Source organism: Sturnus vulgaris, chromosome 12 (genome assembly GCF_052056855.1).
Source record: "Sturnus vulgaris isolate bStuVul1 chromosome 12, bStuVul1.hap1, whole genome shotgun sequence".
Taxonomy (NCBI): domain Eukaryota; kingdom Metazoa; phylum Chordata; class Aves; order Passeriformes; family Sturnidae; genus Sturnus; species Sturnus vulgaris.
The window spans coordinates 14,189,577-14,214,906 of record NC_142254.1 but is presented as its reverse complement, the minus strand read 5'-3'; the positions used below and the strand labels follow the sequence as shown (position 1 = coordinate 14,214,906).

The following is a 25,330-nucleotide window of genomic DNA, read 5'->3' as shown; positions in this document are numbered from 1 at the left end:
TGCCAGGAGCTGCTGAATAAGTGACTCTGCCAGGAAAGCACATGCAATGAATCAATGAATCCTTCTCTTCCACAAGTCCTGCAGACCAGGCTGGGCAGATATTTTTCAGGGCTGACCACAGGTAACATGGCTCAGGAGGAGACAAAGGTGTCACCCCAAGATCTCCCCTACACCTGAAGTGCCACCATTTGATGGAAAACATTCACAGCACAGCTGTTCCTCCTGGTGGCAACATCTGCACCATGGATACTGCAGCTGACACCAGTAATTGCACCATGAAAGGCTTCAAGCAAATACTCATCTGGAAAAAAATGGAAGAAATGTCATGGAAGGCTGAAGGCTGTGAAGGAGGGCGAGCATCAGTGGTAAACAACTGGTCAGCTAAATTTAGGAAGGCAGGTTGGGAGCTCTCCATGACCGGTTGGGTGTCTTCAGTTCAGACCACTGAGTCAACTAAAAACATTTAGCTATGACAGTGATGAGCTTTATAGAGAACTACAAGATAAATGAAGGGAAAAAGGTTATCTAATAATTACTGTCACTGTTCCACATCCAGCTGCATCCACAGCTCAGCTTGACCTTTGAGGAACAATGAATAATGCACCGTTCTGGTGAATGTTCCCCCTTTCTTGTCAGACCGTCAGCACATTGGTAAGAGAGAACCTCTCCTGTTTGTCCTTTATTCACTGCTTGGTTCAATTTCTTTATGTAAGTGGACAAAGAAAGTCCCAAAAAATATCATACCTGTCTCAAAATATTTTCCCTGTAATTTCACATTGCTAAAATCCACAAACCATTGGTGCTCCAAAATCTGCTGCAGGGACAGCAGCAAAGTTGTTGTGAAACATGGGATCAAACTGATCTGTCTTTGGGCACCAACAGGAAATCAGTCTGCAGGGCTGAAGCCACTGATCTCCAAGACATCCAGAAACTGATCAAAACCAGGGGTAGATCTGGATTCTCTTTCCAGCTCTGCAATGTTTACATGGTGCACAGGTAAGCCATGCCTTGTAGTGAGCTGAATTTTCATGTCCTGCTAAATTGGGCTATGAAACAGAATAGAGAAGTGTGAGGGGTGTTGGGAATGTGCTGCATTGTAGCAAACAGCTGCTGAACTCTGCACCTGGTCATGAGGAGCCAAGGATGAGGAAAGTGAGGGCTTTCTGGGAGACCTTCTGGGAGGGGAAGGTCACACAACCTCATGGCAATGCAGTGGTTTTCCAAGCTGTAAAATCAATTGCAATTCACTTGCTCTGCACCATTGCTTGTTCCAGGCAGATCTCATCTTTAGCCTGGCCCGTTTCATGTATCCAAAACTCTTTTTGTGGGCTTCCACTGGCTTCAGACCAGGCCCTACAAAAGCAGGCCCAGCAGGCACCAAGTTCCACGACCAACTCTTGACCTGGCTCATGTGCAGTGGGGAGCAGAGACTTGGGGCAGGAGGGTGCCCCAAGAGAGACAGCTGGAGGTCCCAGTATCTGGGGCTCTGCTGACATTGGGGTTTGGGAATGTGTCAGATTGTTGAAGTGCCAGTAACCTGTTTTGGTCACTGGCTACTAACGAGGGGACCATCCTGGCAAAATTCAAAGCCAACCTCTGCATCTGATCAGACAAAGGACAAAGATCAAAAGGTTTATTTAAAATCAGGAGAGAAGGGGTCAGTACCACCAACAGCTCTCCCCCAACACTTGGAAGTGTTCACACACATTTTTATATGAAGGATTAATGGCTGGAGGTCATGGAGAGTTTGTGCTTTCCCCCAGCTTCCCAAGGAGGTGAGTGACCAGTTTCTGCATGGCTTCAGCCCGGACCACCGAGATGCGCAGCACTTCCTCGTGGTTGGCTTTCTCTTGGCTGTCGTAGCTCATCACCACTTTGTTGGTGATGAGGGAGATCCCAAGGACTCGGAGCCCACAATGCCTGGCTACAATTACCTCTGGGACAGTGCTCATGCCTACAGTAGGAGAGGAAAGGACCAGAATGAGTCAGGATTTACAACAAAACAAGATCTCTCCAAGGCTGCAAACCACAATCCTAACTCCAAGCACACTCCCTTGTCTCATTCCCCCCAGGTCTGTGTCTGAACTCTGTAATAGTTAAAGGCTGTGATATGTACAAGGCTCGAATAGCTGCAGCACTACAGTTACAACTCTGCTCAGCACAATAAACCTCCTGGATTTGATCCTTGTGCCACAGCTCCCACCTCAAGACCTATCAGACTGCTTGCAGACTTGCTAAGGAAATACTGATGTGTTGTGTCATTTGGCTCTTCCTTGGCTAAAAAAGCTATTGCAAATAAAAACGGTTTGAGGGAAGCTGAGCTCCTTTCCTCACACACAACGAGTCTGCAGGTATTAATGAACGGACTTCCATGAGCCAGGGGTCATGGAAGGAATCATAGCTGGAGGAATCATATGGATCATGGCATTTAGTTTTCTTGTACACAGTTGGGAAGGTATCCATGATTACCATCCCTAAACAAGACTCATAAGGATGGCTGGTTTGTAAAGAAAAAGCACAGTGAAAATCTTTACAATGTCAGAATTAGAAGAAAAATACTAGAAAAAGACTTCATTTTTATTTGGCCCCACTCAGTCTTCCTGAAGTGGAGCCATCTAAGCATGAGAGACTTTTTGTTTGGGAAATAAACACAAAGTTGTGCTGGGATTCTGTCCTGTGCATCTGTAAGCACAGGGACTTTCTGCAAATCCTCCCAGGAGCTGCACTAAGCCACTGCAGAATGAAGCAGAAATACACAGAGCTCATTTCTCCAACCCCAGGAGACTTAGAGAGAGAAAGACTGAAGCCAGTCAGCCTTGAGGAGAATTAACTGTTCAATCCGTGTGCCCAAAGAAGCCTGGCAGCCCAGCCTGGCAGCTCACCCACAGCATCAGCTCCCAGTGCCTGCAGCAGGCGGCACTCGGCAATGGTCTCATAGCAGGGCCCAGCCAGCAGGCAGTACACTCCTTCCCTGGTGAAGCTCAGGAGCCCCAGCTCTTTTGCACTCTCCTTTGCCAGGCCCAGCAGATCTTGTTCATAAGCATCTGACATGCAGGGAAACCTCACTCCAAACCTGAAAGGCAGTAAAGGACACAGCTGTGTGACAGTGCTACTGCTCCCTCCGTCAGAGGGCAGGGATGGTCGTTCTTTGGAGGAAAGGGAAGTGTTAAGGGCAGGCCTGCCATGGATGCAATCTCTCTCATCAGGTAATCATCAGGTAATTCTGCCATCAATCATGAATAGTTTGGGTTGGAAGGGACCTTCAAAGGCCAGCTCATCAAAATCCATGCAGTGAGCAGGGATGTTTTCAGCTAGATCAGGTTGCTCAGAGTCCTGTCCCACCTCACCTTGAACACTTCCAGGAATGGGGCACCTACCTGGGCATAACATTCCTGCTAATCTAATCACCCAAGACTGTCAGCACCCAGAGGTTATGGCTGTTGGAAGGTCTGGCACTACTTCCCTACTGCAGGAACCCTTCTAGAATGGTCTTTCAAGGGCTCTTGTCTCTAGGCAGCACTGATGGCCGGTTCTCTCTCCCCAGTGACTGCTCATGATGACTTTTAAACATTCCCCACCAAAACATTTGCTGCTCTTTGGGCTCTCTGAGGCACAGAGTCCAACAGGCTGTCTCTGGTGAGGGTTTGAGCCTGGCCTGATGGAGCATCAGTCCCTACACTTAAGGCCCATCACAGCAGGCGGCTGCTTTACATCTTGGAGCTCCAGGGCCATATTTCAGGTAGCTTTCATCTTCTGCTCCTAAACTGGGTCTCTTGCTTTAGGTCTCAAAATAGCAGCTCAGTCCTGCTCCTGATGGAGTGAATCCTGCTCTTGATTCAAGGAGAGCAGAAGTAGATGGCAAAGATTGTTATGCTGCCACTGAGGAAACCTGGAAAATAAACTCCCAGCCATGTTCACCAACGCAGTTCAGTAGGAGTGGACCAGGTCCCTCATTTATGCTATTAAAGCTGCTGCTTGTTTACATGTTCTTCCAGCTGAATGCTTAGGGCAATAGGGGGCTTATTTTGTTTTTATAAACACTAAATATTATATAAATTAAAACAAAATTTCCCTTCTGGTCTAAGGTAATAAGTATTCATCACCATGAAAATTGCTTCCCTTTTCTGAAGAATGGCCAGCAATGCAGAAGCCCAATCTCTAATTTATTAAAAAAATATTATTTCCACATCACTTCATTGCCTCTAGTTTTGCTCTGTTGTGCTTAGATAAATCCTTCCTGGTAGCTCAGCTGGACAGGATTTTAGTAGTTTGCTCAGCTAAATCTCTGCAGTACTTTGAAACCTGACTCATAAAGACCTTTTGCCCATTTTGATGCCTTGGTCAGCAGTACAAAAGTCACCTCCCAGAGCACTTCAGTCTTCACCAAGACACTGCCTTTGGGAGGCAATGAGGCAGCTATGCTGCCTTTGAACATTGTCCAGATGCAGTTGTTTGATTGGAGTTTCTCCTCCTGCTCCAGAGCAATTATGCAAGTCCAGAGAGCTTTAAACACTCCATGTGGCTTCTCTGCTTTTGATCACTTTCCTCCAAGCCACAGCAATACCTACAAAAATGTAAAGATGTTCCACTTCAGATGGGTACTGTCCTCTTGCCATGGAATCACAGCACAGTGATGATTTCTCTTGAGACAGCTGCCAGCACCTTTCAGATTCTTTCAGAAGCAAGAGCCAGGTCTGCTGTTACATCAGGAAGGAACTAACTGAAATCCAGGCAGGCCACCTTACTCTCAGCAAAACTTTTTCTCTGGGAGGATCCAAGGACAATTCGTATGCCTGCCCTGCAAACACATCCATTTTTCAAGATGGGCCTTCCACCTTTCTAGCCTGATGGTGTCTTGGAAGAATTTTGGATCATAAATTCATTTTGGAACGGACCTGGAGGTCATCTAGTCCAGCATCCTGCTCAAAGCAAATCCAAATCTGGTGGCAACTGCAGTTCAGGGATGAGGATATGTTAGAAGCTCCTCCCTGCACTCTCCATAAAGTGAAGACTGCTACACAGCCAGTACAGGAAACCTGACTTTCCAGTTCAGCCAGCAGCAGGTTGCTCTTGTAGATCTTCAGTTCTCTGAAGAAGCTGCCAATACAGCCACCTCTCATCAGAGCGATGCCTTCAGGGAATACAAAGGGACCCCAGGTTAAAGACCTGGATATAGCAGTGGTGATCAGGAAATTGAGAGGTTTCATCTTTGCTCTGCCATCCACTTAGTGCCTGGCCTCTTCTGTACCCTTTCCATCACACCAGAAATGGCTGTTGATAAACCCAGGCTAGAGAGAGCACAGTTCACTGATTGCTCAGTTAAGAGGAACCAACAGAGAGAGGGGCTGATAAGAAGAGGACCAGTGGGTGTCTTTAGCAGATGGTACAGCTGGTCATGTCAGGAGAAGGATCAGAAGCCTACTTGTACAAACAAAACCTTCTGGGGGTTTGTGTGTAAACTCCTTGTAGGCTTGTAAAAGTAAGTAACAGCCAAGGGAAGACAGGGCACGTGGCACAGCACACACAGCTATTGCTGTAACTCTTCCCTTGTGGATACCTGGAGCCAAACTCTACCTCTCAGTAAATATTTGTCAGCAGGTACCGCTGGCAGTCCCAGCCCATGGCTGAAGGAAGAAAGGATTAATTGGAGCTGATGTGTTCTTACCGCTCATCATTTGGTCCACGCAGGGGATTCTGCCCTCCCAAGCCAAAGAAGCTGATGTGATCCTTTACAAACATGATGTCCCCCACTTGGAAATGGGGATTCAGACCTCCAGCAGCATTTGTGACAATCAAAATCTCCACCCCCAGGAGAAAGAACACCCTGATGGGAAAGGTGACCTGCAAAACCAAAAGCATATGTGCAATGACTATCACAATCAGCAGACAGCTACTGCTACTACATCTGTAATATCATGATTTGTGGATGCAAAGAGTCTACATATGGAGACAAAATAACCTTCTTCAATTTTAAACATTTCTCTAATTGAAATAGAATGTTAATGCTTTTTTAAAAAATTAAACACAATCTTTCAATGAAACAAAATCTTGCATTAAAATCCAAGACCACATTTTGTACAGTGGCACTGAGGTCAAATAAAGGTGGTACAGAAAGAACATGCAGATAGTTTTTGCTCATTGCCAAAGTCTTGCAGAGATCAAACCACTGTGCTGATTGAAGTAACTACTTATACATGGACTTGGAGAATAATCCAAAGTTAAGGAACAATTGGGAGCTGGAGGAAAAAAAAATTAAGAAGTTTGATTTTGAGGATTCACAAAGGAATTCAGATGATACCTGCTATCAATCAAATGCTACTGTGAGCAAAAAATTTCCTAATAATGGCTACCACTTCTTCAAGGAATGAGTTAATTTTAATAGACAAACATGTCTTGATAAAGATAGGTTTGTATTGGGTGATTTTAAAATAGCTATTTTCTATAAGAAGTTGGGTGGTGCCAAAAATTACAGTTTATATCCAAATGCAAACAATCTCAATGCAAAAAGGAAAATCTCAGAGCTATCCAAGTAAATAAAGAGCCAATAAATAAATATTAATGTTGTTTTCTAGCAGAAAAGGTAGGTAACATAAATGATAGGTAACACAAATCTCCACACATTTCAGTATGTTAGCTGGGAGGTTATAGCAGCTTGCCTTGCCTGGGAGCTTTTTCTAGGAAAAAAAAACCCCATAAGCTATACAAATGCAATAGAAGATTAAAATAGATTATTCTTATCAAAGTTTCCTGGTTGCTGATTCAAATCATGATTAAACTGACTAAGTTAAAGCATGTAAATTAATCTGCCTTATATGATAAACTATTTCCTCCTGTGAGAGTAGCAGGGTCAGCCAATTCGTGTGGCTGTGCAGCATCACCTTCACCCAGCAGAAGCCAGGCACCTCTTGGTTTGAACTCCCAATTTTATTTTTTGGAGACAAATCTGAAATCTAAGAAAGACTCATTTCAAGAGCAATGTAAGTTCATTGCTAGAGCTAATATCCTGCAGCTAGATAGCAAGGCAAGCAGTTACTTCTGCAGCTTTTACAACACATCTCCCCTACATGAATATTTTCCTTAAGGAGAACTCACCGTGCTGAAAGAGTAGCCTTCATAAGAGTGGAAACGTCCCTGCATGCACACACAGGGCTGTCCATTCAGCTCCCCAAACACCAATCTGCCAACGTGCCCTGCCACTGCAAATTAACAGTGTCATTTTAGTTACAGGTCTCAAGGACTTTGACTTTAGAGGGATCTGTTAGTTAATGATTTTGCTTTACTGCAGGGCCAAGCACTGCAAAAGCAGGAGCTGGAAATCAAATAAACAAATACATATTTCTGTGCTTATGACAGTTATGCTTATGATATGATATTTATGGGTTTTTTTATTGTGAACACACATTTCACCAGGGTGGGACTGGTTTGCAGACTTGAGTGATGCCTGTGTGAGGCTCTGCTGCAGGCTGCTGCTGGCTGGGGCACTGATGCCCTGAGTTGTGCTCACCCGTGCTCCGTGGGAAGTGAGGGATGTCCTCGTACAGGAAAACTGTCTTGTTATCCAACACATCAGCCAGACCTCCCAGCCCAGACCCGCAGATGATGGCAACCCTGGGCTGCTGGGCAACACGGGCACGCAACCAATCTGCTGTTTCCTTATACACCTCGTAGCTATTTCTGCAGGAGGAGAACAGGTCAGTGAGACTATCAGCCCATTCAAAGAACAAGCTTCAAAGGATAAAAGCCCTGAAAAGGTACAGAGAAAAAGAAGTTTCATTATGACCATAATAATAGAAGCTTCACTGCTATTATTGAAGATGCATCACTTTTAATTTCATGTATTTTACCTCTGACTACAGGGAAATAATTTGAATTCCCTTGGCAGGTTTCATTTTGTAGATGAATAATGGCTAATGATACTTAGATCAGAGAAATGTCACAAGGCACAACCACTCCTGCTTTTGATGGGCTCTGGTCTCTCCTGAGTTACTGAAGAAAGGCAAAAGCACAGTTAGATTGAGAAATTCCAACCTATATAAGTGTGCATGGGGATGTCCAGCCTGTAATGGGGAAACCCAAGTGTGTGGAACTCTGAAGACATTTGAACAACACAGCTGGAATGCTCTGCTGATGGAGTAGGCATTGTCATCTGCAGTAGGTAAAGATTCTGAGACATGGGTCAAGCATCATCTACAGAAATGGAGAAGCCAATTTCTAAGTGTTGAGTGCCATCAGCTCCCACTACTTCCCTCTAGGCTGGTACCACATGTCAGACACCCACCTTCTCCATATCTCGTGCCTCCAGTACAGAAGGATAAATATGGAGATCTTACTCAGCCTCTTCTCTCCCACAGAGTGGGCATGGGATCACACCTGCAGTCCAGACATAGCCAAGAGGCCCAACGACATCAGTCTCCATCAAAACAAGTGAAAACCAGGAATTTGTCTTCAGAGCTTAGATTGATTCAAGAGGAGGACTCAGCAAATAGCTTAGTTAAAAAAAATCTTATCCAGCAGGGAGCCCCATTGCCTGAAGGTGGGATAGAAGTTGGCATTACAGTGCTTGTTGTGTATCTGTCTCATGGGAAGGGGGAAGAGTTCAACTTTTAACCTCTGAGTGCACTATTCAGATGCCTTAATCACAGTTTTGAAACATGATCAATAGCAAAATAATCCTGTAATCCTGTTTCCAATAGGACAATGCAGATACTTTCTGAAAGTCAATATCAAGGTTGATTGGAAACTATCCTCAAAAGCAGGGGTACTAATAGCAGTTCTTGGAAGCAACTCAATCATTACCATCGATGAGTAGAATTAATGATTGTACATGGAGGAGGACTGGGTCCTGGAGTGAACCAACACAGGCAGGGCCAGCAGTTCTCTATATGAAAAGTTGATCTGATTATTGAAAGGTGAGAAAATCAGATACTATGAGGCTGCAGGTGATGTAAAATTGACTGGAAGTGATGATAAGCAGTCACTGTCTGTCCAGGAATGTTTCTTTTGTTTCTTTTTTTATCAAGTCTGTTGTTTCAAGAGGTGTAAACCTTAATAATGCTGTGATGCTGCTCTCAGCCGTCTTAGAGGACAGACAAAGCTTTCAGAGTGGTGCTCCTCACTCCAGGAGGTTTCAGGCCATTAAGAGGGTTTGACTGTCCATGTACAACTGGTTCCTCCAACTAGAGTACCAGATATTGAAACAAAGGTTCTCAATTCTATGCTTTTCCTTTCCTTATACTGACAGGGACAGTAGTTACTGCACAGGTGTTTTCTGTGAGCATTTAATCTCTTAGCTGTCTAGCTACTGCTGTAAGTCCTATCCAGTGTATGACACATCAAACTTATGGTCCTAGTTACAAACTGTGATGTAAAAAATACCAAAAATGTCATAAAGCTGCAATCCAATGGGAAGAAATAACTTCCATACACATAGATTAAAATGAAGAGTCATACTTAGCTGAAGTACTTTTCACAGGAAATGTTTGGAAATGAGGGAGTTTATTTACCATCACATACTGAATTTTCTAAGTGTATTATGAGCTCCTGAAATAAGCAGGAGCTGTGAAAGTGACATTAATAAAGCCTACACTTGACTATGTTATCACTTGCTCCCAGACAAAAGCTTTAAAAGTGCTTTACATACATTAATGAACAATTCCCCCCAATTCCTGTTGAATAACTGTAATCCTTGTTTAGAAATTCAGTGGAACCAAGAGAATTTGTGTAATACACAAACTTTTGACATACCTGTGGCAGGCATGAGAAAACAACAAGGTCACCAGGATCTGCTCTTCCTTGTGACCATAATGGTGCTTGTTTCAGTAATTTTTAAAAAATGTGCATAAACCACTGCAAAATAATATTAAATAATGGATATTATTCCTATATCCTCAGAAATTTTAGGAACGTGGGATGGAACCCATTCAGTGTCTGCTGAAAACATCAGGACTGACTGAGCTATGCCAAGTTACAGTGAATTTTTTCCTTGTAAATAGAAGATATTAAAAATACTTCTTAATCAAAGAAGTAAATCCCTTGTGCTGCATATGTTTCCTTGCCTAAAAGGAGCTCCAGCAAGTGCACAGGGGCCTGGCAGAGCCCTGTCCATCCCAAAGGCTTTGGGCACATCAGAGCTATCCCCAGTGCTGAGAGCACAACGATGCCAAAATTAATCTGCTTGCAGTATTTCGCTTTCAGAAACCTTCCGGATGACATCAAAGGGACTGGCAAACACTGATAATTTCTGAATGCAAGGGAGATACCTGCTCAGCAGGAGCAAAGGGAGAGTTTGACCTGTGGGTCACCAAACAGAGTGTTGGGCCTGGAACTGCATGAACACAAGGCCTGTGCAAGCTTTTTGACAGCTCGAATTAATACATGTAGCATAAAGGCCCCTCTAGCTGCTCCAACAATGCACACCTAATAATAGTGCTCGGTAGCATCGCTTTGGATTAAATCACAGCATCAGCTGAAAACACAATCCCCTTTATTGTGATTGCTGTCATCCACTGGAGGAAGCATCTGTTGCAAGACACAGACTGTAACCACTGACAGATCTTTTATGGTATGAAAAGAACCCCACCCTTACTGTGCTTCTAAGCTGGCTGAAAAAAAATCCATGTAAAAAAAAGCAGACATTTCCCAAAAAACAGCTAAAGCATTATGTTTGGGGGCACACGGCCATATGTATTCACAGTTTGTGCCTCTCCACAGGAGATTTTTGCCTCTTCTGGCCCATAACCTCTCCCAAGGTCACCTACTCAATGCCATATTTCATAATACCAGCACCTGCACAGGCAGATGGCCAGATTCCTCTTCAATAATAAGATGTTTACTTCTGAGCAGCCTTTGTCTGACATTTATTGAGTGCCCAGCAGAAAGAAAACAAGGTGAGGAAAAGCGATGTAATTTCGTTAGCCCCATCCAGCTTGGAAATCTGCGCATCCCCTATTTCACAGCACCTTACCTGTCTTCCTCAGCATAGGCCATCCTCCTCCTCTCTAGTTAACCAAAAGAAGGGGATGGTTGCTGGAAATGGAGCTGCAGGGTTTTAACTGACCAAGGAGCAGAGGCTTACTGAACCTGCAGAAGCTGCTGCTGACCCTGACAGTGAGTCAGGGAGGTGTGTCCCAGCTTCTCCCTGCTGTCCCCAGAGCATCTCTAATCCCGGAGTAGGAGGGGCATGGTCAGGATATCTGCTTTTCTGGCCTCACCCCACATGACTCACATGCTCTAGAGCTCTGCAGAAAGCTCACACTCATGCACACACACACTCTAATGCAGATGAAGCCTAGAAATTTCACACGCACACACACAACTTTTCAGTGGCTGACAAGGGATCTGCCTGGATTTGCACCTCTTGTGTCACCTGGGAACCAGCTGGAGTCACCTGTTCCTGTGCAATTCAAACCCCTGGGAGTGTGCAGACTCTGCGAGATGACCTGTACCACCTACCACTGCCACCAGACCTTTCCATATCTCACATCATTACCTTCCCATTCTTTCATGGCAACCAGGGGTGATGACCCATTAGCTCCCCTCAGCGCTTTTTGTTCATATTTAATTGCCTCACCCTTTCCAAAAGGAAATATTTCTCTGAGATATGCTAAACCTCTATTCAGCAGAGTATGGGAGACACAGGAAAGAAGACAGACACCCCAACATCTGTCCCTTTAATTTTAGCTTTGCTGTGTATGGAAACAAATATAAAAACAACCTTGTCATATGGATCTGTTTGTGCATCAGTGTTTGATCCCAACAACTGATGTGAACCACATTTTACAGAGCCAGAGATGTTTCCAAGACAATTGAATGCCAAAAAAATTCAAGAAAAGGAGTGATGAGTAGAGACCTTACACGCCCCAGCAGAAAGGCCACATCTACAATATGCATTCACAGCTTAATAGATCCAAAAAGGACACATGGGGGTAGAATTTATAAATATCCCAAGCAGGGACAAAGCCTCAATTAGAACTTGTCAATTCTTAGACAAATCAGTCAGACATTAACAAAAATATAGAAAATTGGGCAGCATCCATTTCAGGTCTTGGATCTCTTATTTCTTACATTCTTATTTCCTTTTTGATCTTGAAGACCTTGCATCAAACAGACCAATGTTGCCCCAGAAAACTGTTTCTGAGAACTTCAAAGTCAAACAAGGTAATAAATGCACCGAGAAAAAATCAGGGCATTTTTAGAGAGAGATATACTTCATGCTGGAAAGCAGAAACCCAGCGATGCCAGCACAGGCTGGGAGTCTGCAACAACCAGCAGAATTTAAAAATCCAATTCTGTTTTATTTGTTGAAAAATATAGTTGGCACTGAAGTAATAGAAAATGGATCTGAAGAGAAACCATAATGAGGGCCTTTCCCCTCAAGTGCTTGATCTTCTCCCTTTCTCCCTCAAGTTCACACTTCCATTTCTTTCTTACTTTATCTTAGAAAGCTTAAAATGCCTCTTCTACAGACACAAGCAGGTGGGGTGCTGCCACTTCAGGACCCAGCAGTACAGTGCTGCACTGGCATGGTGCACCTTGCTCTTGGTTTGCTGGAGGCAGTGAGAAAATCAACATTAAGGATCTATAAATCATTTTCCCTTCTATGTCCTCTTTCTAACTCTGTTTTTACTATGTTTCCCCTCATTTTTCAGATATTTCTCCTTTTTGTCGTTTTCATTCTTGTACTTCTGAACCTTGGACATATCTGCCTCTGCCTGTTCTAGGTATATCCTTTTTTTTTCCAGCATTGTTTTTCTGTACAAAACACAGCAGACTGAGAACAGAGATGGTTTTAGGTAGATTTAACTGCACCAAATCCTGTGCCCAAAGAGGGTCCACACTGCTTGGCTGTGAGCCAGTGTGCCAAAGAACTCTGCAAGCCACCATCACCCTAAGCAATATTCACCCAAACCCAGACTCTTAGAGCCACTTCCCAGCTCACTCAAGTCTTTCTGCCCTCTGGAAGTCCAGGCTCCTCTTGCCACTACTCAGGACTTCTTTGAAACCCATTATTTGCTGCCATTAAATTAAATTACAGAGCAATGTTAGGCCCTTAATGTTGATTTTCCATATAGCTTGTTGGTATCTGCAGAGTTCTGATGCCCCCCAGATATGTTCCCTTCTTCAGCCTTAATCTGATTATGTTCATTAATCTGATTCTTTTTTGCAAAGCAGACAAGAGAGATCAGACAGCCTGAGAGCTCTTCCCAATTTGCTCTCATCTAAGACAATCTCCTGCCTAGTTTAGATTTACATGGAAAACAGGATTATCAAAAAGAGGCCATTTTCTCTATCTTTCTGCAGTGTCTGTTATTTAACAGCAACAGAAATTATTTGAGTTTTAACCTGTAATGCCGCATTGGCTGGACAAGTACGAGATAAACGTTCACCCTACTAGGAGAAAATTAGTTTGAGCACTGAGGGCATTCATGCCAATTAGACTGCAAGGAATATTCCAAATCAGATTTATCTAGAAAAAGAGGTATTGAATAGATTGCATAATGCTGAAAAAAAGTATTTGAGAGTCTTCTGTCCTGAAGGAATCTCAGTTGTTTCTGTCTATATGTGTCTGCAGCAATTTGTATCTATAATCCTGATTTTACTGCCTTGGATGTCACTCAAATCCTGCTTCTGTGGTGAGAACTTTAACTACTACAGGATGCAGATACAATCACCTGAATGATTTTCTAACAATGCTGTACATTCCTACAGCAATTTCCATCAAAAGAAGCGTCGTGAAGTATTTTGCAAGCATTTCATCAAAACATTTAATTAATGCTTTAGGGTAAGTCTCCACTTCCCTGTGTGCTGACATTATCACAGTATCAAATTATCTTGCAGTCTTCTCACACGTACTGCACATCACTCTTTTGGGAAGGGGAACTGAGCTGCAGAAATATTCACAGTCACAGTACAGACAGCCTAGCCCAGAAGAAAGTATCCCCCCAAAGCACTCCAGGCATTACCATGCCCTTACAGGTGCAGTGCTCGCTTACCTGGGGGGCATTTCTCCCAGTTCTGTCATACTTAAAAAAGCCAGGATGGTGCCTCAGTGTTTCAGAGGAAGGTGAAATGGCTAAAGGTTTTCTGCTGACTACTGAAAGCAAATGTTCTAGGTTTGATTAAAAAATTACTGCCAAGAATTAATCATTAATTTTGCAGCAATTTGCGAAGACTTTGTTCGGGAAACTTATTATTGTCTGTACACTGGCTAGCCAGACAGCCACTGGAGTGTTTCTAGCCACAAGAAAGGTAAATAAAATCAAATTATATACCAGAAAAGTTATTCCCCAACAGATCATTTTAATAACAATCTCTAGCAAGATCTGCCTGGAGTGGTGTGTGTGCTGCTCATTGTACCTCGACAGGAAAGAGACCTCTGACCACAATGAATGCAGCAAAGGCTGGCCAGGGGAACAGAAAACCAGACGTTCAAAGAGCTTGTCATGGTTAGCTGAGCAAAATGAGAGCAAAGCAATGCTTCTATGACAGCCTGAAAATGTTGCCATGGAGTCAGGAAGATACAGAAACTTAAGACAGGCAGCAGGAAACTGAGGAGATGCGTGTTCAGTTAGGCCAGACGTCAGAAAAAAGCTTCCAGCTGCCCAAAATGTGCAGTCCTAAATAGCCCTCCTGTGAGGGCAGTGGGAAAAGGCTTTAAGGACAGAGACCAGTTAATGTAAAGGGTTTATGATGTTTACTGGCAGGGAAGCAGCCACAGCACTCACAAATTGTATGCATCTTTATAAGACTCAGGCAGAAAGAGGAAGCAACTTGATGAAACCCGTGAATAAATGATAGCACAGAAATCAGTAAAAGAGCAGAGATGTCCTAATACCAGCCAACACTTCCATCTTCCAGCTCTAGGAGATGATCAAAGAGCAAAGGGTAAGACTGGGGTTGTGGCTATGGGAGTTTGTGAAAGCAAAAGCGCCTGTGGCAAGGAACACAGAGAGAGAGTATAAAAAGGATTATTTTGGGATTTGAGGAAAAGGAGTTGTACCTTCTGATGGGATACAAACAGCACAACCAGGGATCAGGCTTGGGATGAATGGATGGGCTTTTCAATGTGGAAGTGCTCTGAAGCATGAAAAAAAAACAGAGAGTTCAGGAGAAAGTGTGGTGGAGATCTGAAACAATCATTCAGTGAGGATAAGTGGAAAAGAAACCACAGATCCTGGTGGTCTAGAGACTAAGAAAGGCAAGTACCCATCTGGCCTACAATAAACACAAATAACTTGAACTAAAAATTATAAGGAATAAGGAAGAAATGCTTTCAGGTCTGTCACAAAAAAACCAATTATCAGATAATTAAATTATACTACACAGCTCCATGTATCACTAAGAATCCTTGACAATAGATATATTTCCCTATTCAGCACAGGTAAATGCAGTTCATATCCTGGCACCACAACCAGCTGCTGGCCTGGGGCTCCAATATGCTTCTCCATATGAAGAATATGACTTCTCCCTAGGAAGGCCACTTATGCATATCAAAACAACACAGGACCGAAGTTTATCCTGCTCTGTGGTCTGGTTTCCTCTTCAATAATTGATAATACTTTCACACAGTGAAATTCCAGACCTTTCACCAGGTCTCAGGATCATGCTCTCATTTCCCCAAAGCCCCCTTTGGAAAACACTGATTTCTGGAGGTCAGGTGAACATTCTACCACTTGTAGTCGTGGCTGTCAGGATGTATTTGTGCTGTTCCAACAGGATCAATGCTTCCTCATTATCTTGTTTGTGGTGCAATAATAACACATTATTGAACAGTCAACAGGTTTTCCCTTTCATTTCAGTGACTTTTTGTTTAAAGAAGCAAAGGTTAGACAATTTTAAAGGTCATTTTACTAACTGACTACGTCAGACACTGTTTCTTGGAGTTTCCCAACTCACTTTCCTTGTAGCAGAGAGTGGCTGCAATTCCTCTGGTGATGAAAGTGAAACAAAAATCTGCCGGACGTTGGACTGCAAGCCAGAAGCAGAACAAGAATGACCCTTACAGGTCAGTCCCCAAGGTCATGGAAACCCACTTCAATAAGGACAACCAGCTGTAGATTTTGCTATAGATGACAGTGTTATGAGTTAGATACAACACTGGCAAAGTTTGGATACTCTATTAGCAATAAATCTAATCATAATCATCCACATAATCACTGTGGATGATTCTTCTCATGTCTGACTGAGAGCCTTCTGTCAACTGCTCTGCCATACCAATGCTATCACCCCAATTTACAAATATCTTGCAACATCATGTGGTTTTGGGACTGATCTATAGAAGCAGGTTGAGAAGTACTTGGTATCCCATGGACTCTATGAAGTTTCTTCCATGGCTCAGCATAGTTTTCCCAGACAACTCCCTGCACACACCCAGTATGATTGAAAGAGCTCTTAAACACTCCAGCAATACTCTCCAGTTCCATCACATAGTAGAGTTATAACATATATCTACAAAAGAAACAAAATAATCAGGGGCATAAACAAGACTACTCTGTTCTTAATGAGATGTTGAACTTCCTATGTTTAACTGCTCAATATGCCCTTAAAGACAGATGCTTCCATCTGTTGGTGCCACAGCTGTGCACACAGGTTATGGTCTGATTTGGAAAATACCAGCTGTAGATCAGCTGATAAAAACGTAGCTCCACAGAAGCAGGACTAATGCAGAAGGAAAGTGCTATGTCCTCATTTTAAGTATCTTACATGGACCAAGAAACCCAAACCAAGCAACCAACAAATAAACAAATAAAAATAAACAAACAAACAAAAATATTATTTTGAATAAGATATGTCTACTCAAATTTCTGCTTTAACTTGAAGAGAATTCAGAAAACATAGGAGGATCCTGAAGCTCACAAGCTGAGTTAAAAGTTTAATTTCAGAAAAAGCATCACATTTTTCTTAAGCATGCTATTCAATCACATGTCATGTGCTCAGTGATGAATTGTTCTCTCCTGTGATTTGGAAGAGCCTTATCTCCAGGAGTCCAGGGGAGTGTGACACTGAGAAGCTGCAAGCTACACAAAAAGCCTGGCAGAGTAGAAATGCAAAGGTCAAGTCTTGCTTACACACTACTTTCCCCTACGAGCTGAACTATAGCTGTTCTCTTGATAGTGTTATCTAAGCACTCAAGAACATGTGAAAAATGATGTGTTTAAGAGGAAATTAAAAAGAATCAACCCTTACACTCAATGCTTTAATTGCCTATGGCCCACAGAAGTCAGTCAGTGTAAACCTTGTGGCTGGTGTGTGAGTGTACAGAAACAACAAAAGGAAGACAACCAAAATATCACAGCACCACTGGAGATATCAGAGAGAAAGCCAAAACTAAAGGAAAGCTCTGTTCAGGCTTTTACTACAAACACAAACATTTCAGACTGTAACATATCTTTTACGTTCCCTCTAACTTAAATTTTTATGAGCTAAAGATAAGATTTTAGCAATGCCATTACTGTGTGCTCTGCACAATCAAGAGAGACCAGACCAGGCACTGGATAAATCAGCACACCCTCAACTCCACACCTCACCAGCTGCCCTTCTGCTTTCATTCATTTGCCCCAGCTCTCCCTCTGCTTCTACATAGCCAAAGATGTTGGTTGAGTAAAGGTGATTTTCAAACAGGCCAGTCAAAGGGTGAAGAAGCACTGAGAGAAATCTTCCATCTGCACCTCAGCTCTTTCTCATTAGGATAAATTTATTTCTGACGAGGCAGCCAGTAAGTACCATTTTGTCACACCAAAATTAGGGGTCAATATGACAGTCTTGGCTTGAAAATGACATTCTCTCTTTCTTTCCCTCAAGGGATTTAAAGAGCTTTAGTCCTATACTCCCTGTTTATAGGTAGCACTTGCCTTTTTCTATACTTAAGATTCTATTTTGTAGTAATATTGCTTCATTTTAGAAAGCAAGCAAGTAGTTTAAAAAAAGAGAGGGAAGTTGTCCGGTTATAGAGCCCTGCGCTCAGTTATTACTTTAACATACGAATTCTCTCATGTACCTAGAGCAGAAGACAAGATCCTTTATGTATATATTATTATATCCTTAAGATGGGCATGTAAAGGGGTATTTTTTCAGTTACTGGGCTTCAAGCAAAATTTTCCCAAGTTATCAGTTCTGGAGTGCCTAGTACTGATAGCATTGAATTTCTGTACCGAAACTACTTCTGGCTTAGGATGGATTGAGCTCATGAAGAATATGTGATAGTGCAAAAATCAATAGCAGGAAGCCTGATATTAAAGCAAAAGGATTTCTGCTTACTCATGCTCCATTGCTGGCTATTCATTCCCAGAACGGCTGGGGAGTCCTATATGAACCTGCATATAGGAAAATCCCCACAATATTTAATGTCTCGAAAGCAACTTGCACCTGCTGTCTACTGTAATAATGAATATGCTTTGACCTTTCTGCTTCTGTGTGCAGATTAGATGCTGTTTTACTGTCGAAAGTGTCTGTGTGTTTCCAGGGGTGCTACAATGGATGCTCGGTGATGCTCATTATCACTCTGTTAGTATTTCAAGGCTCTTGCCTCCTGCTAACCTAAGCTGGGTGTAACAAGTCTCCTGGGGATTTCGAAAGGGCAGCAAGGTGGGTTATTATGTGAAGAGTCTTCTTAAGTACCTGCCTTGTGGGTTACAGTGGGCAAAGCAAGCTCTGGAGGAGCATCACTGCTGACTCCGGAGCCCCAGCGTGTGCCGAGCCGTGGTCTCGGCAGGGCTGCGAGACGATGGCGCTGGGCTCAGGCTCCCAGGGCAGGCGGTCCAGGGAAAAAGCACAAAGGGCGCCGAGCCCCAGCCCTGCCTCTCCAGCGGGTGGCCACACATCCCAACAAAGCTTTTCTCCTCTTTTCTTCCTGAGCAACCTGCCAGCGTTAGCGCGGGGTAAGTGCTGCGTGGATAACTTCTAGCAATGCTCTCCTGCTGGGCTGCCCCGCTGCTCGGTGGCGGCTCCACTGCTCCCTTATCCTCGGGAGAAACAGCCGCTCTTGAGCTCCTGTTTAGGCAATGGAGCCGATTAACTGCGCTGCCGCCTGCCCGGCCCGCGCAGCCCGAGCGGGGCTCAGCCGCGAGCCCTCCCGGCGCCGATGGCAGAGCCACAGCAGCGGAAACTCCCGCGGGCCGGGCCAGGGAGGTGCCCCCCGAACAGAAGGCGTGCCGGGCGGCGGGCGAGGGGCCGGGCCGGGCCGGGCGCGCTCCCGCCGGGTAAGAGCGGGAACGGCTCCAGGCCGCGCTGCAGCCGCGGCCTCGCGTAGGGAGCGAGGGCGGCGCGGGGAGGCGCCTCGGGCGGGCTCGGCGCTACGAGCGGCCGGGGCGGAGGGAGGTGGCCGGGCCGCACTGCGCTGAGGTGGCCGGCGGAGCGCGGGGGTGGGTGAGAGCCTGGTCCCAGCCGGAAGGGGACTGGAAATGATGATGAAAAAGGAGGCGTTTGGCTGTTCTTGCTATTCGCTGAGCGAGCTTGGATTTAGGGTTGAGCTTGTTAGTATTGTGGCTGGAGCAGCTCTGGGATAGGCTGAGAGAGCTGGGGTAGTTCACCCTTGGAGAACGCTCCGGGGAGACCTTAGAGCCCCTTTCAGTACTTAAAAGCGGTTTACACGAAAGAGGGAGACTAACTTTTTACACAGGCAGACAGTGATGGGGGAAGGGTTTTAAACTAAAAGAGAAGAGCTTTAGGTTGGATGTTAGGAAGAAATTCTTCCTTGTGAGGGTAGTTAGGCCCTGGTACAGGTTGTGCAGAGAAACTGTGGCTTCCCTGTCCCTGGAAGTGTCCAAGGCCAGGTTGGATGGAGCTCTGAGCAAGCTGGTCTTGTGGAAGTTGTCCCTACCCATGGCAGGGGATTGGAACGAGATGATCACTGAGGTCTCTTCCAAACCAAACCTCTTCTATGAGTAACTGGGCTGAGCTGTAATTAAAAGCCCATACTCATAGTTGGTGTTTAAAATGAAATAAACTAGTCCAGGGCACAATGGTCTCTGTTTTCCCAGAACATCCTACAGGAAATGATGAAATTAAAGCCAGAGTACATCTGCAGAGAGGACAGTGAAATTAAACCTGTCCATTGAAAGGCCTTAAACTGGGAAAAGGCGAGATGAAACCTCAGCTGTGTGTGACCATGTGCCTCTCTTCTCCTCAGAGGCTGATGGTGATGAGGGGAGACAGATGTGGGCTATGGCCTGAGGTGCTGTGTGGGTTTGAGGGGAAGAGTAAAGTGCTGAAGGTGGCCATTGTTGCCAAAGTTTCTCAGTTCTTTCAGTTTTAATTCAGTATTTTCTCAAACTCAATTGTTATGTAACGCTTAAGGTCATTGTATTTTGCTTTTAAGGGAATTGAGGGGCTTGAGGGATGGCTGAAGTGATAGGCTGAGAGATTTCCTATCTCGGGTGGTAATTTTGATTAAATTATTTCGCTTAAATGAACATTTTAGTTTGGAATAAATTGCTGGCTGGCTGATCTCTGGTTAGTGCCTGTCACTTGTGTGGTGTGTGTTTTATGCTGAGCGGTGGAGCAGATTGCAGCAGCCTCGTCAGTTTTGTGTGGAGTGTGCTCGTATTTGTTGGCCTTTACGCACTCACAGCACAGCACTTAGCACTACTTTCTTTTTCAATATCAAGCGTGTATTCCCATTGACCACAGCTGCAACCTAGTCTTCTCACTTCAGGTTTATCACCATTTTTCAGGCATTAAAGGAAGGCATAAGGGTTTGCAGTCATGTGGCGGAGTGGTAATGCTGAGCAGAGAAAAGGGGTTTTGCTCACTGGCTGGTGTTCAGCATCCCTCCAGGGCCCTTCAGCTGAGGGGCAGTTCTTGAGGGTGCCAATGAGGGGCTCCCCCAACATTATGCTGGGTCTGGTGGGAGGGTTGTTCCCATTTGGGAAATTGGAGGAGCAGCAGCTGTGCCCCCTCTCAAAGTTGCCTTTGCTTGTGGCTCCCCGCTCTCCATACTTTGAGCTCTCACATAAACACTGCCGTGATCAGATGATAAAATTTCTGGGCCACTTGCTGAATTTGAAGAGCTTGTGGTGTGTTCTTTTTTGTGACTGAGAGAGATATTTCTATTTAAGTGTTTAGACCTACAGAGTGAGCAGAATACTCTGAGCTAGTGAAGGGCCAAGCACCAGCTGACTCTTCACTTACTGTGTAAATAGCAAGAAGGCTGATTGAACTGGTGAACCTCCTGATTTCTAAATGGCCTTATTTAGGATAGCCCTTGTTTACTTTCCTCGTTGGTGCATGATTCCATGAAGCATTTACCTCTGTTCCAGAATACAGCTGTTAGGCAGGGCATGCTTTTATTTTTTATAAAAAGCTTTTCCTATTTCTGTACTGGTCTGATTGGAATGACGTGGTTTCTTCTCCCCTGCTGTTGTCCAGGTTGTGAATCCACCCAAGAATGGATAAATGTAAGCAGCCTTATGTTAACCAGAAAACCAACCTTGAAAAGTTCTGTCCTGAAATTCTTTCTGAAATTGAGAAGCTCTTTGCAAAGAAGTTTACTTACACTAAACCAGTGAATGATGAATGGAAGCTGCCAGATCCCAGCAATGCTTTTACAAGTGATCATGTGGAATTTCACTCACTCCTGGCTCTGAAGGACTCAATGAATGAAGTGAAGAACCAACTGAGTGATAAGAACCTTGAGGATTGGCATCGGCACACCTCGTTTACCAATAAAGCAGGGAAAATAATATCTCATGTGAAGAAATCTGTGAATGCTGAGCTCTGTACCCAGGCGTGGTGCAAATTTCATGAGATCCTGTGCAGTTTTTCTCTTCTCCCAGAGGAAGCTCTTCAAGATGGAGAACTGAATTCTGTCCACCTCTGTGAAGCACCTGGAGCTTTTATAGCCAGCCTTAACCACTTCTTGAAGTCCCACCATGTCCCTTGCCGCTGGAATTGGGTAGCCAATACCCTAAACCCTTATCACGAAGCCAATGACACCCTTATGATGATCATGGATGACCGTCTGATAGCAAACACATTACCTCGGTGGTACTTTGGCCCAGATAACACTGGGGATGTGATGACATTAAGACATCTCACAGGGCTTCAGAGCTTTGTGAGCAGTATGACCACAGTCCACTTGGTAACTGCTGATGGCAGCTTTGATTGCCAGGGAAATCCAGGTGAGCAGGAAGCTCTTGTCTCACCCCTTCATTACTGTGAAACAGTCACAGCTTTAATGATCCTGGGCACTGGAGGATCCTTTGTTTTGAAGATGTTCACTCTGTTTGAACACTGTTCTATCAACCTGCTCTTTCTGCTAAACTGCTCTTTCGAGGAGGTCCATGTCTTTAAACCAGCCACCAGCAAAGCTGGAAACTCAGAGGCCTATGTGGTTTGTCTTCGCTATATGGGCAGAGAAAGCCTTCATCCACTTCTTCCTAAAATGATGCAGAACTTTGGAACAGAAATGGTCAACAAAGCCCTTTTCTCCCAGCATGCACTACCAGAATCATTCCTTAAAACACATGAAGAGTGTTGCATGTTTTTCCACAAGTGCCAGGTAGAGACTATCTCTGAGAACATCCGTCTTTTTGAGTGCATGGAAGAAGCAGAGCAGATGAAACTGAACGAGTTAAGAGACTGTGCAGTAGAGTTCTTCATGCAAAAGTTCCATGTGAAACCCATTGGCAGAAATAACTGGCTTGTCAAGAAGTCCCAGGCTGGTTGCAGCATGAATGCAAAATGGTTTGGGCAAAGAAACAAATATTTTAGTACATACAACGAAAGGAAGATGATGGAAACCCTGACGTGGAATGACAAAGTGGCAAAGGGCTATTTTAATCACTGGGCTGAGGAACATAGTTTAAATAATGCTGGGAACATGTGCATCCTGGAAGGATCATTTTCTAACCTTGAATGTAGCTTTTGGTACGTTTTGGAAGGAAAAAGATTGCCAAGGGTAAAGTGTTCACCATTTTGTGATGTTCAGGTCTTAGAAAAGCTTAATGAAGCTGTGAAGGAGTTGGGTGAGGGGGAGCTGAAAAGCAGACCAATGCTGCAGCCTTGTCACTCTTGTCAAGTTCTTCCTGGGGAGCTCATACTGGCAAAAGTGTCTCATCTTTCCAGGTGCCATCAGGAAGCCCTAAATGAAAGTTGTAGTGACCAAATCAAGTGCCTTGTAGTGGGCTTTCCCTCCCTCTGTGACACAGAAAGCCAGCCCAGTATGGAAATAAAGCCCATGGACTCAGCCACGCTGTTGACTTTCAGCTTCTCTTTGCTGTATGATGGAGAACCGAAGTACCAGCAGCAGCTTTTGGAGTGTGTTCTGCATTCATTGGCCCAGCTGGCAGCAGGAGATGCGCTGGTTTTGCCTGTTCTCTCCTGCCTGACACGCTTCACAGCTGGCCTGGTGTTCATCCTGCACTGCTGCTTCAGGAGCATCACATTCGTGTGCCCGACCTCGCGGGAGCCGCTGAGCGCCGGCGCCGCTTTGCTGTGTGTTGGGTACCGCGGTGTCCCCGCCCCCGTGCTGGAGTATCTGCAGCAGCTCAATGCACTCATGAGCTCTTTGCTGGACACTGACTCTCCCCAGCAGGTTCTGCAGTTTGTGCCCATGGAGATTCTCCTCCAGGGCAAGCTGTTGGAGTTTCTATGGGATTTAAACACAGCCATTGCAAAGAGACAGCTCCACCTGATTGTGCAAGCTCAGCAGCAGAAAATGACTAGTGACATTCCACTTTAAAATAATTCTAAAACTGTATGAGTTGTTGCTGCTAGACCTTGTTTCACAGACAGGCAGAAGGTGTTAGAAACCTTGTTAATGTGAAGGTAACATTAATGCTAAACTGGTGAGACATTGAGAGTGCTGGGAGGATGTTTTGAGCTATCAATGCTGCTTGCAGCATTTTTTTCTACATAGAAAATAGGAGAAAAGAAAACCAGACCTTGATTTCTGGCCACTGAGCTGGATGTTTTAGGATGCAGAATCCTTGATTCCGTGGAAGTAAGGGCTCCATAGAAGTGGAGTGAGCATAAGCCTCAGGACCTCCTATTACCATCCTTAATACTGTCTGTTGACATCCCTTTAATTTGCAGTTGGCTCAATTCTTAATGGTGACGTGGGGGAAATCCTGTGTAATTTGCCTTACCATTTTGGATAGTATGAAGTGCTGGTGGTTATGGGCACATGTCCCCATTTACCATTCTTTAACAGCCTCTGAATTTTCACCTCGTAGCCTTTGAATATCAGCCTCTTCTTTAGCACTTCAGTCAGTGAGGACTGAGATGAAAATTTCCTTGCCAAAGCCTGATAATGGTTTCTCCATCTCATTCTTGCAGCTGTTTTGTGAATGCCATGCTGATATCCTGAGTCCCAATTCTTTGTGCACTTCAGTCACTTGACAGAAGGATCAAATGGAGCTGTTTATGCCAGAGAAGTGCTCAGCCTCTGGCTGTTCATTGCTTGCTCTTCAGGCAATAATTTGGATTGCCATCAAGCCCTCTCTTGTGACTTCTTATGGGTCCAAAGCTGAGCTCAATTCTCAAGAATGAAATTTGCTAAAAGAATTAGCCAGTGGCTGTAGACACTTAGGCTTGTAACAAGCAGAACCTTCAGGAGACATTTAAATGCAGGAAACTTCCACCAGCCACAAGAGGCTCATATAATGTGCAGTTGCTGGGATTTGCCAGCCTTTCCAGGCTATAAATCCTTAAAACAGCAGCTTTGAGGTGTTACCACCTGAGCAAACAGTTCACCAGTTGTGTGCTGCCTTTCTTGTGCACACAAGTGCGTTCATGTTTGTGTGGGAACTCTCAGGGTGGTACAGCCATGAAGCAAATTTTGTGTTGCAAGTAATTAATGTGGGCTTTTGGGGCGAAGAATGCATATATTTTTTGAAGTAGAAGAAAAGATGTTGATTTCCATGGCTGTTGTATATTTTTATTTTATCGACAAATGTTGAAAGTGTTAAAAGGCTTTTTTTTTAAAAAAAAAAAGAAAGGAAAACAAATGTTGTTTGGAGAAAATAAAGCCTTTTATTTTAGGTTTTCAGTGTTGCTGTTTACATGTTTCTTTACCAAACATGGAAGAAATCAATGAAATGCAGTAGGGGAGCCTGGGAAGATTTAATTATTTTTTTTTTTTTAGCCAGACTTTCCTCATCATGCCATTTGGATCCATCCTTCATGAGTGAAGGGTACAGTCGTCTTCATTTCTCTCTAACTTTAACTTTGGAGTTTACCAGCTTAGAGAAACTCTGCTTGCAGATGTGGTCAAAGCATTGGAGGCAGCCTGCACACAGCTCCCTTTCACTGAGCCTTACAGTCCATGTCCCTCTCTGTGGTTGCTGGAACTCTTAGCAGCAAGGATTTTGTCTTAAAGACGTTCAGTTTCCCC

General features: G+C 44.3%; 2 protein-coding genes across 4 annotated transcripts; one reads left to right on the top strand and one right to left on the bottom strand.

The window, feature by feature from the left end:
• Nucleotides 1-1,601: 1,601 nt before the first annotated feature.
• PNP (purine nucleoside phosphorylase) lies at nucleotides 1,602-14,083 on the bottom strand. Of its 2 annotated transcripts, none has more exons than XM_088171949.1 (6): nucleotides 13,992-14,083; nucleotides 7,505-7,674; nucleotides 7,093-7,196; nucleotides 5,666-5,841; nucleotides 2,883-3,073; nucleotides 1,602-1,954 (listed from the first exon to the last, which is right to left on the bottom strand). In XM_088171949.1, exons 1-6 carry the CDS (start codon nucleotides 14,018-14,020, stop codon nucleotides 1,737-1,739), a joined length of 888 nt encoding a protein of 295 aa, XP_088028075.1. In that variant the 5' UTR covers nucleotides 14,021-14,083; the 3' UTR covers nucleotides 1,602-1,736. The 2 variants fall into 2 exon arrangements, with proteins under 2 accessions (XP_088028075.1, XP_014736181.2); XM_014880695.2 differs by lacking the exon at nucleotides 13,992-14,083 and adding an exon at nucleotides 10,964-11,123.
• Nucleotides 14,084-18,740: 4,657 nt separating this feature from the next.
• On the top strand, nucleotides 18,741-24,985 carry CMTR2 (cap methyltransferase 2). 2 transcript variants are annotated; one of them, XM_014880726.2, is made up of 2 exons: nucleotides 18,741-18,875; nucleotides 21,364-24,985. In XM_014880726.2, exon 2 carries the CDS (start codon nucleotides 21,383-21,385, stop codon nucleotides 23,675-23,677), a length of 2,295 nt encoding a protein of 764 aa, XP_014736212.2. In that variant the 5' UTR covers nucleotides 18,741-18,875; nucleotides 21,364-21,382; the 3' UTR covers nucleotides 23,678-24,985. The 2 variants fall into 2 exon arrangements, with proteins under 2 accessions (XP_014736212.2, XP_088028074.1); XM_088171948.1 differs by lacking the exon at nucleotides 18,741-18,875 and adding an exon at nucleotides 19,099-19,196.
• The last annotated feature ends 345 nt before the right edge of the window (nucleotides 24,986-25,330 follow it).

Coding starts and splice junctions, on each gene's coding strand:
- CMTR2 (XM_014880726.2), top strand. CDS start 21,383: ATGGATAAATGTAAGCAGCCTTATGTTAACCAGAAAACCAACCTTGAA.
- PNP (XM_088171949.1), bottom strand. CDS start 14,020: ATGACAGAACTGGGAGAAATGCCCCCCAG. Junction 7,197..7,504: donor TCACTTCCCACGGAGCACGG/GTGAGCACAACT, acceptor GTTAATTTGCAG/TGGCAGGGCACGTTGGCAGA. Junction 5,842..7,092: donor AAGGCTACTCTTTCAGCACG/GTGAGTTCTCCT, acceptor TTGGTTTTGCAG/GTCACCTTTCCCATCAGGGT.